The sequence below is a fragment of the Urocitellus parryii genome, chromosome 6 (assembly GCF_045843805.1).
Source record: "Urocitellus parryii isolate mUroPar1 chromosome 6, mUroPar1.hap1, whole genome shotgun sequence".
Classification (NCBI taxonomy): Eukaryota; Metazoa; Chordata; class Mammalia; order Rodentia; family Sciuridae; genus Urocitellus; species Urocitellus parryii.
Genome location: NC_135536.1, coordinates 81,006,849 through 81,017,732, shown reverse-complemented (window position 1 = coordinate 81,017,732; position 10,884 = coordinate 81,006,849). Strand labels below are relative to the sequence as shown.

The following is a 10,884-nucleotide window of genomic DNA, read 5'->3' as shown; positions in this document are numbered from 1 at the left end:
GGAGTAAAGACATAAGGAAAACAAAGGTAATGAGAAATTGCTTGAAATTTGGGAATTCCATGAGCAGGAGTAATAAACTGTGAGGGAGAAGTCAGAGTTCATTTCCATGCCCTTTCCCCTCCATCATCATATTATTCCAGAGAATTCCTACTCCTCCAGTGATCTTTTGATTCCTAATTTTTTTTTTTTTGCCTAATCTATTTTTCAAACCTGGAAATTTTAGGTAGTCTGGGAGTTAGAAGCAGTGGCTTGTTTTTGCAGCTATAGTTGAATGGCAAAAGGGTTTTGGCATTGCTCAGGCAGTATTTTTTCCTTACAAGTTTAAATTCATGTAGTCAGTGATTCCCTACAAAGCTTGATTTTTTTTTGTTACTTTCCTTTATCAGGTAATGCTTGAGACAGTTCTGCTCTCTGAGACAATGGATGGAGCCAACCACTCTGTGGTGTCTGAGTTTGTGTTCCTGGGATTTTCCAACTCATGGGAGATCCAGCTTCTACTTTTCCTCTTTTCTTTTGTGTTCTACTTGGCAAGTTTAATGGGAAACTTCCTCATTTTGTTCTCTGTGACTTCTGACTCGAACCTACACTCCCCCATGTACATTCTGCTGGCCAAGCTCTCGTTTCTTGACCTGGGAGGTTGCTCTACTGTGGCCCCCAAAATGATGTATGACATTTTTAGAAAACACAAAGCAATCTCTTTTGGGGGTTGCATAGCTCAGATCTTCTTTATTCATGCTATTGGGGGCACAGAAATGGTGCTGCTCATAGCCATGGCCTTTGATAGATATGTGGCCATATGTAAGCCTCTGCACTACCTGACCATCATGAGCCCACGGATGTGCATTATCATTTTGGTTGTTGCCTGGATCCTTGGCCTCATCCACTCAGTGGCCCAGTTGGCTTTTGTTGTAGACCTGCCCTTCTGTGGCCCAAATGTACTGGACAGCTTTTACTGTGACCTCCCTCAGCTCATTAGACTTGCTTGCACAAAGACAGATAGACTGGAGTTCATGGTCACAGCCAACAGCGGATTCATCTCTGTGGGGTCCTTCTTCATACTGATTATTTCTTACATCTTCATTCTGGTTACTGTTCGAAAACACTCCTCAGGTGGTTTATCCAAGGCCCTCTCCACTTTATCAGCTCATGTCACTGTGGTAATTTTATTCTTTGGGCCATTGATCTTCTTCTACATCTGGCCTTTCCCATCATCACATGTGGACAAATTTCTTGCTATCTTAGATGCAGTTCTCACTCCTTTTCTAAATCCAATGATCTATACATTTAGGAACAAGGAGATGAAGGCAGCAATGAGGAAACTTTTCTATCAGCTTGTGGGTTACAGGAAGATGTCCTAAACACTCTAAATCAAAATGCAACTCTACACTCAACGACGATGGGAAAAATAAAGTCATTGAAAATTTTGATCTCTCTTAATGTAGTGCACTAGGTTACATTTAGGTATGTTACCTTGCTCTTGTGTATCTCTAGTACTCTCACCAAGTAAGGAGACGGGGATCTAGCAGTGGAGTTTCCTGTGCTTCAGGCCCTGCACTGGGTGATTAATATAAGTAATTTAATATTCATGATAACTACACAGTGAGTATTTTTACTTTGATAATTTTTAAACATAACTAAGAGATGCTTTCTGCTCATTCTCTTTGTAATTACAATGTAAAATGTTTCAAACCAAAGCCGATTTTTACTTTTAATCCACTACTTCCAATATTCTTTATACCTCCAAAGGTGCCAAGCAGTGAGTTTAATTATTTAGAGTTGGAAATTAGTGTATTTCTCCTTTTCACTGTATGCTTTCCCTGTTTTGAATTTGTTAATATTCTTTATCCGAACTAGCCAGCAAATTGCCATAATAACTAAATGCTTGTTTTTTTTTTTTTTCCTTCCCTCCCTTCTTTAGTATCTGCCTTCCTACCTCATCCTTTGGACACTTAGAAAACTCGTGGTTATATAATGGAAATTTTAGAATTTGGGATCTAATTCTAAAAATTAGATCAAATGGGATCATTTGTTTCATCCTATTTATTTTATAGATGATAATACTCAGGAACAGAGATGTTACATGATAAATCTAAGTTTATCATGAAAATCAGTTCTCCTTACTTTTAGATTAAAAACATTGAGAATATATCTAAGCCTACTTGTTGATTTGAATTCCTAAGGCTTCTGCTAACAGACTGCTCCTCTGATTTCTATTGTCTTTCTGTTTCTGACTCCAAGCAGAAATGTCACAAATGAATCCAAGGCTCTTTTCATTGGCATCAGCTTCATATGATGTCATTTCCAAATTCTCCTTTTTTTACAGTCTAATAATAAATTTCTTGGACTAAGTCCTGGTTATTTTATAACTGCATGTATGTATGTGTATATATATGGCTTATCCATGGTTTTTTAATGTCACTTACAAAAACCCTCCAAAATCAAACAGTATTCCTCTGTTCATATGCTTTTCTACTGAATGAATTCTCTAAAGGTCATTCAATATTACTTTTTCATTGTTACAAAGGTCTGTCAGTTTCTGATATAAGGTTCAAAAATTTGGTGTATGTATGGTACTGCATGCTTTTGTATGCTCCTGTTAGTGGATCATGGTTTCCATGACTGAACAGCTGGGACACATTAGAAATTTTGGGCCCTAAAGATAGTAAAAGGACAGAGAAAATGTTTCTGATTTATTAACAAAATAATTTGATTATTTATAAACTAATATATATGATATTATGTTAATATCAATTTATTTTAAGGAAACTAGAAAAATATTGCATTTATATCCATATCTCTGAAGTTTTGCTATTTTTTTTTTTTTTTTGCTACTGGGGATTGAACCCAGGGATGCTTTACCACCAAGCCACATCCCCAACCCCTTTTATTTTTTAATTTTGAGACAGGATCTCACTAAGTTGCTTAGTAAGGGCCTTGAACTTACAATCCTCCTGCCTCGGCCTCCCAAATGCTTGGGATTGCAGGTGTATCCCCCCACGCCAGACAAGGTTTGTTGATTTTTCGTAGGTCCTTATGATGAATTCATTTCTTAAAATATTGGCAGGTCTTAGACTTTTTTTAGGAAGTTAATTTATTCTTTCATTTTTACTTTTATTCTTATTTTATTTATTTTTTTACCCCCCCTTTTTTTACATTAGTAAGCACAATTTATTTTAAATTCAACACAAGAAACTTTGAAACACAAAATCATCTTCAGACCTCATACCCAAGCTATGTTTAAATACCACATATGCGGAAAATGGGGGCCAGCACATCTTCTAAATGACAGTTAAAAATCAGTTTCTGAGCAGGGGGTCCCATGAAAAGCTTGCAGGAAGATAAAAGTTAGCCTTTCAGGTAGTGCATGGCACATGAGAGAATTTTACAAGAATTGTGTATACAGTGTATTTAGCCAATATTGAGTCAAGAATTTCAGGAAGTGTCTTTTAATGCACATGCTGGGACAGCCCCTAAAACCCCTTTTTTATTGTGATAATAAAATCTCACAAGTAGCATTACAGGGCATTGAGTTGAAGGAGGGAAACCACTGGGTTAACCTTTGTGCTTTGTGGAGACACTTTGAATGGCTCCACCTCTACCCTTTGACTCAATAATTGAGCTTTTAGCATTTGATCACAGGTAAGTAATATAATAAATAAAATGTGTTATTTATTACATCATCATCCATTACCATGCATAATTAGAAAAAAGTTCATCCATTAAGACAGAATGTTTAGTAATGTATAGCAAATTCCATTAGCTACACAAAATGAGCTGAGTGATTCTTAAAGCATGTTCTCAAATATTTCGATTGTATCAATAATAAAATATGACAAAATGTAAAAGTAACTGAGCAATCTTTAACACACACATGCCTTTTACTAACAATACTATTAGTTCTGATATTCCATACTAAATCGGGCTCTAAATGCATAAACTACTTTACTTTGAAAGAAAAATGAGAAAATATGTGTAGTCTTATTTTATTTTTGACTTTTAAAAATTGTTAATTCACTTATAAATTATATATGTATTAGGAAAAATACAAGCTTACATTTTAACTTAACCAGGTGAGAAAAATTTCTTTTTGGTAAAATTAGCCATTGGGTAAGGGTTGGCTATGTATGACATTGTTCCTTTTCCCTTTTGGTAAGCTTTGTTTATTTCTTTCTCTTGATAATCTCATGATAGATCTTTTTGTATATCAGTGTAAAAGAAAGTTATGTGACTCTCTGATTTTATGTTTGGCAAATGGCAAACATACAATGTATGTTAGATGTACAATCTTTCCAAATAAAATTCAGGTTAGTTTTTCTACTTGTCTTTAGCTGTTTCATTTACAAACTTAATTGAAGCCATCATAACTTTTTTCTCATCTATTTGTATTTTCACAACATATTTAAGCTCATTTGTTGTTCTCATCCAAATATCACTACCACCACCACCACTGCCAATATCAGCAGAACCACTATCAACATCAACACGACCACTACCACCATTTATTGAAATACTAATGATGTGGCGGGCAATATCCTAGGTTGCCTACACACATTAACTTCTTTAATTCCAACAGCAGTCAGCTAGATAATATTTCATTTTTATTCCACAGATTAGGTAACTAGTAGGCACAGAAATATTTAGCAAGTAGTTTAGGGACATGCAGCTGCTAAGCAATAGAGCAAAGATCTAAATCTAGGTGGCTTCTGCTTCAGCATCCCGCTTTTGAATCACCATATTATATTACCTCCCAGGATGGTAGGTCCCTTCACGTGTAGTTCTAAAATCTGAATATTTTTCTCTTTAATTAACAGCCTAAAATGGTAAAGATAAAATATACATCAACTCAATACAATATGCTATTTGATTTTTTTTTTGTACCAAAGATTGAACCCAGGGGCACTTAACCACTGAGCCACATCCCAACCCTTTTTATTTTATTTTATTTTACTTTTTAAAATATTTATTTTTTGGGTGTAGATGGATACAACACAATGCCTTTATTTATTTATTTTTAATGTGGTGCTGAGGATGGAACCCGGGTCCTGCCTGTGCTAGGTGAATGCTCTACCACTGAGCCACAATCCCAGCCCCATTTTATTTTATTTTTGAGGCAAGATCTTGCTAAGTTCCTTAAGGTCTCACTAAATTTCTGAAGCTGACTCTGAACTTGTGATCGCCCTGCCTTAGCCTCTCAAGTCACTGGGATTACAGGCATGCACCACTGTGTCAGGCCTCACAATATGCTATTTGAAATTTATGTTCTGTCATTTTAATATATCATTAAAACATCCATGGGTTTATTATTTGAAGGGGGTAAGACTTAGAAGTAATTTATATAATAAGATAATTTTGTAGGTTTCTCCTATCCATCATTATGGAGGTAGTGCACTGTCTACTCCTTGGAGATCCTTAGTCCACGATAGAATCATATCATTTGAAGAAAAGGTTGAAGCCTAAGTGGACACTTCATGGGGTTCCTTCATTCTCATAGAAACAGAATTTAAATTAGTCCACTCATTAGTGGGATCAAATGAGCCAATTTTCATGAGTGTTTGGTTTACAGCTGGAATTGACTGCCAGAGGGTAACCTCGATGGAGCCTCTGGTTAGCCCATTCTCTCTCTCAAGTGGATGCAGAAGGTTGGGTTGTAATCAAAAGGTGACATGAGAAGAAAATTACCTCTAGATAGGAAAGAGAGGTGGGAGGGAAAGGGAGGGAGAAGGGGAATTGCACGGAAGATGGAAGGAGACCCTCATCGTTATACAGATTACATGTATGACAATGTGAGGGAAAAAAAAGAGGTGTGTCACATTAGATTGGGTAGAGAGAAGTGAGGGGAGGGGAGGGGAGGGGGGATAGGAAGGACAGCAGAATAAAATAGACACTACTATTGCTGTATGTATATACGTGACTGTATGACCAATGTGATTCAGCAACCTGTACACTCAGAAAAAAGAGTAATTATACCCCATTTGATTCTCATGTATGATATGTCAAGATCATTGTACTTTCAGATGTAACTAATTAAAACAAATAATAATAATAAAAAACCCAAAAAGGTGAGAATCAGTCCTATAATCAATGTCTCCAGGAATTAAGTAGGATTCAGAATAACTTGTTATGTGCCAGCTGGGGATGGTAATAAAAGATGAAAAATACACAATTACAAATTTCTGAGATATCACTGTCTAGTGAAAGAGAGGGTTAGGAAACAAATTGCTGCAATAAAACATATAAGTGCCATATGCAATGCATATCCCTGTATCTATCTATGCATTCCATAAATGTGTAAATCTATAATGAGGTGTAGGCATAAAGGAGCAGATGAACAATTCTGATTAGAAGTCTCAGAGGAGAAAGTTGAGCTTGGTATTGAAAATTGAGGAGGAAAATGAATATGTCCTGGTTCCCAAACATTCAGCATGGTGACTATGGTTAATAGTGATGTATTGGATAATAATGATAATTACATTCCACTATCATTAATAACTCCATGCCCCCTCCCCTCCACTCCAACCCCTCTGCCCTATCTAGATTTCGTTTATTCCTCCCATGTTCCCGCTCCCTATCCCACTGTGAATCAACTTCCTTATATCAGAGAAAACATTTGGCATTTGGTGTTTCGGGATTGGCTAACTTCACTTAGAATTATCTTCTCTAACTCTATTCATTTACCTGCAAATGCCATGATTTTATTCTCTTATTGCTGAGTAATATTCCATTGTGTATATATGGCACATTTTTTTAACCATTCATATGTTGAAGGGCATCTAGGTTGGCTCCACAGTTTAGCTATTGTGAATTGTGCTGCTATAAACATTGATGTGGCTGTATTCCTGTAGTGTGTTATTATCCAAAGTACAGGTATGAAGACACGAATTGGTGTGAAGATACTGTGTATACAGCCAGAGATATGAAAAATTGTGCTCTATATGTGTAATAAGAATTGTAATGCATTCTGCTGACATATCTAAATAAAAAATAAATTACAAAAGATAATATAAAGCAAAGAAAAAAATAGTGATGTACTGTATCCTTGAAAATTTTCTAAGAGTGGATCTTATTTATTCCCACCAACAATAAAAGTAACTATGTGAGGTGATGGATATGGTAACTAGCTTGACTATGGTAATAATTTTATTATGTAGATACCTTTATCAAAACATCCCACTGCATACCTTGAATATATACAATATTTCTTTCTGCATCATACTTCAATAGCTGGGGAAAAAAGGGAAATTTGCATAGGAGGTTGCCCCCTAGGTGTGAGAAGGCATTTCATGTCATGTGAACACTATTCAAAGGTGTGGAATACTGTACAAGGGCAGGCTTAATCGATGAATTCTGAAGGTGTTCTTTTGGTGCATCACAGCAATAGAGATCGGGTTGGAGGGGTAGGCATGTATTTGGTAGCTAGGACCAAGAGTATTAATAGGTAATGGGACAAACATTAACGTGAGGGTAACATGAAAAGATTTTTTTCTAACATCACTTTTATCACAGTGTAGAGGGTGAATTTGGGGGGTCCAAAGGAAGAATGACTTCTGAGGCGCAGGTAAAACTACCTGCAAAATGGCAAGTTTAAAATGGGGATGAGTTGAAGATAAATTTTTTTTGACTTAATGATTATTTCTATCAATAATAAAGAAGTGGTGGTGAAGATAAGTTCAAGTTTAATGAGTTGTATGACTTAACCTTATATTAGATAAACGATCAAACTGAATTTCTGTCCACCTATAATTGATTTTAAATATACGAACATACTCTTATAAATGATGGCAAGTCTCTCAACTTGTGTCTTGCAAATCATAGTTTCAGAGCCATGATTGTTTCAAGAGGGCTTTGAATTTATTCTAAAAGCATTTGGAGATATTTTGGAATGTTAACTAATAGGATAATTAAAAATATTTCTTAGAACTTCCCAGTAAAATCAACATGTCACATTGTCAGAGTTCTTTTGATGAGAATTCTTAGGAATGCAGGCTGAGTGATTTATGGAATGCTCCCTCTCATCTTCATTATCATTGGTGGTACACTTAACGAATGTTTTCTATACAACCTTATTTGTTCCTTACAACAATTCTATGGATCAAGAACTAATATTTCCTTCTTTCTTCCTTTTTTTTGGGGGGGGGCAGGGGGTGTGGGGTGGGGTTTGGGTACTGGGGATTGAACTCCTGAGTTGCTGGCATTACAGGCACGAAGCACCATGCCCAGCATAGTTTATTTTATTTTTGAGACAGAGTCTTGCTATGTTGCCTTGGCTGGGCTTAACCATGATACCCTCCAGCCTCAGCCTTCCATGTGATTGGGATTACTAGCATGTGTCACCACATCCACTTTAGAAGTTAAAAAAAAAGGGAAAACTTGGAGAAGAAAAATGAGTATCATCCCCCACAGCGGACACTCCACCGAGGCAGTCAGCGGCCACCATCCGGTAAAGCTGAAGGATACACTGCCACTCTCCCACAGAGTGCAGCATTAAAACAGGTTTGTGTCAATCAGCTCACCCCCCAGACAGATTTCCATAGTGAGAAGTTCGGCTCTGAGAGCTCCATTTCCCCGCACGGAGGGTCGCATAGCCTGACAGGCGATCGCCCGGAGGCTGGAGTCTGTGGCGTGTGCCGGGGAGCGACAGGGTGCCGGAGCGGGGGGAACAGCGATACGGATCCGGGGGGGCTGCCGCCAGTGGTACATCGGAGCCCTTAGTGCTGAGTTCCAGCTTTGAAACAGAGGAGAGAAGAGGCCCAGTTTGGATCCAGACACCGGTCGGACCACAGTGGAGGACAGCAGCCGCCATTTCGGAGAGATGATGTAATCATCCCCGTGTTCTACTGATCTCAGCCCATTCAACTACGGAACAGGTGATTTCAGGCTGGTATTTGCCTGCGTCTAGCAGACAGATTTCTTGCTCAGGCTAGGGGCGGGGGTTCTTGTGGAGAATACTCCTAGAGGCGCGTGCTGGGCAAGGCATGCGCCGGGCACTGAGCAGCTGGTTTTTGGTTCCCGGGGCTAACCTGGCCCAGGTCTGAGGAAACTGCGGAGACTGCCGGTGGAGGCCAGCTCCAAGTGGAGCGAGTGCTGAGCTTGGGGCGACTGGGTTCTGACTCCCGGAACAGTTTTGGCCTGGGGCTGGGGAACCCGTGGGGTCGCTCCCTGGAGCCAGCTCCCAGTGGAGAGTGTATCAGGATCGGAGAGGCGGGGTTCCGGCTACCTAAGCTGCTTTGGCCCAAGGCTAGGGAACCGGCAGTGACTGCTTCTCAATCAGGGTCCGGCGGGGTGCGGGAGGGGCAGAGTGGAGCATTCACCTGCGCCCAGAGCAGGCCAAGTGACCCGCCGGCGTGGTACCATGACACCCCAAACGCAGCTGGGGCTGAAGAGAGCAGCTGCTCACGCCTAGAATAGGACCAGCGATTCCGCGGCGCGGTAGCCAAGTAACCTCATTTGGAGTAGAGGCTGTGCAGAGCTGCAATCTGAGCAAGCAGGGCAGGCAGACCTGCCTCCAACTGGCAAGACAGGCCAGGTAGCTTGCCAGCGTGGTGGACACGTAACACCGAGGCAGTCGCGTCACACTGGTTGGAGTGGGGGTGGAGCAGGGTCGAAGCCCAGGTCCGGAGGGGGCTCAGCAACCCGTTGGAGAGGTAGTCAGGTACCCCCATTGGGAGTGGGGGCTGTGCAGAACTGCGACCCACCGGCCTAGAGGTCTGCCAGCGCGGTAGACTCGTCACACCAATTGGAGTGGGGGCCCAGCAGAGCCGCCACCCACATCCAGATCAGGACCAATGACCCCAGGGCGTGGTAGTTACGTTACCACAATTGGAGTGGGGGCAGAGCAAAGCCACCACCCGTGCCCGCACCGGGGGCAGACCTGCGACCGATCAGCATGGTAGACAGACCACCATAATTAGAGGAGGAGCACAGCCAATACCCGCCCTGCAAGGGAGACTTCCCAACTCTACAAGAGCAACATAAAGAAATAGGAGGTAAATTTCAAAAACACAACAGTTGCACCAAGCAGAAAGAAACGCGAGCAGTATGAAAAGACAAGGAAAGAAAGGACCACAAGCAATGCAGGTCAACTCAACTTTAGAAGAGGTAATAGCTGCAACAGATGGAATGTCAGATAAAGAGATCAGGATTTATATGCTTCAGATGATCTGGAGTCTCAAGGAAGACATGAGACAGCAAAATCAGACAATGAAAGATCACATTGACAAACAAATCCAGGAAGTAAAAGATCAATTTCACAGGGAGATAGAGGTAATAAAAAACAAACAAATAGAAATTCTAGAAATGCAGGAAACAATAAACCAACTTAAAAACTCAATTGAGAATACTACCAGCAGAGTAGATCACTTAGAAGAGAGAACATCAGACAATGAAGACAAAGTATTTCAACTGGAAAAGAACATAGACAGCTCAGCAAGTCTGCTAAGAAACCATGAGCAGAACATCCAAGAATTATGGGATAATATCAAAAGACCAAATTTAAGAGTCATTGGGATACAGGAAGGCACAGAGCTCCAAACCAAAGGAATAAAAAGTCTATTCAGTGAAATAATATGAGAAAACTTCCCAGACTTGAAGAATGAGACAGATTCCCAAATCCTAGAAGCCTACAGGACACCGAATGTGCAAAATCATAAGAGATCCACACCTAGACACATTATAATGAAAATGTCCAACATACAGAATAAGGAGAGAATTTTAAAAGCTGCAAGAGAAAGAAAGCAGATTACATTTAGGGGTAAACCAATCAGGATAACAGCTGATCTCTCAACACAGACTCTGAAAGCTAGAAGATCCTGGAATAACATATTTCAAACACTGAAGGAAAATGGGTTCCAACCAAGAATCGTGTATCCTGCGAAATTAAGCTTCAGA

The 10,884-nt window shown here is 39.8% G+C and overlaps 1 protein-coding gene across 1 annotated transcript; it reads left to right on the top strand.

The window, feature by feature from the left end:
• Positions 1-407: 407 nt before the first annotated feature.
• Positions 408-1,358, top strand: LOC144255354 (olfactory receptor 4F3/4F16/4F29-like). The gene has a single exon (XM_077799854.1). It carries the CDS (start codon positions 420-422, stop codon positions 1,356-1,358), a length of 939 nt encoding a protein of 312 aa, XP_077655980.1. The 5' UTR covers positions 408-419.
• The last annotated feature ends 9,526 nt before the right edge of the window (positions 1,359-10,884 follow it).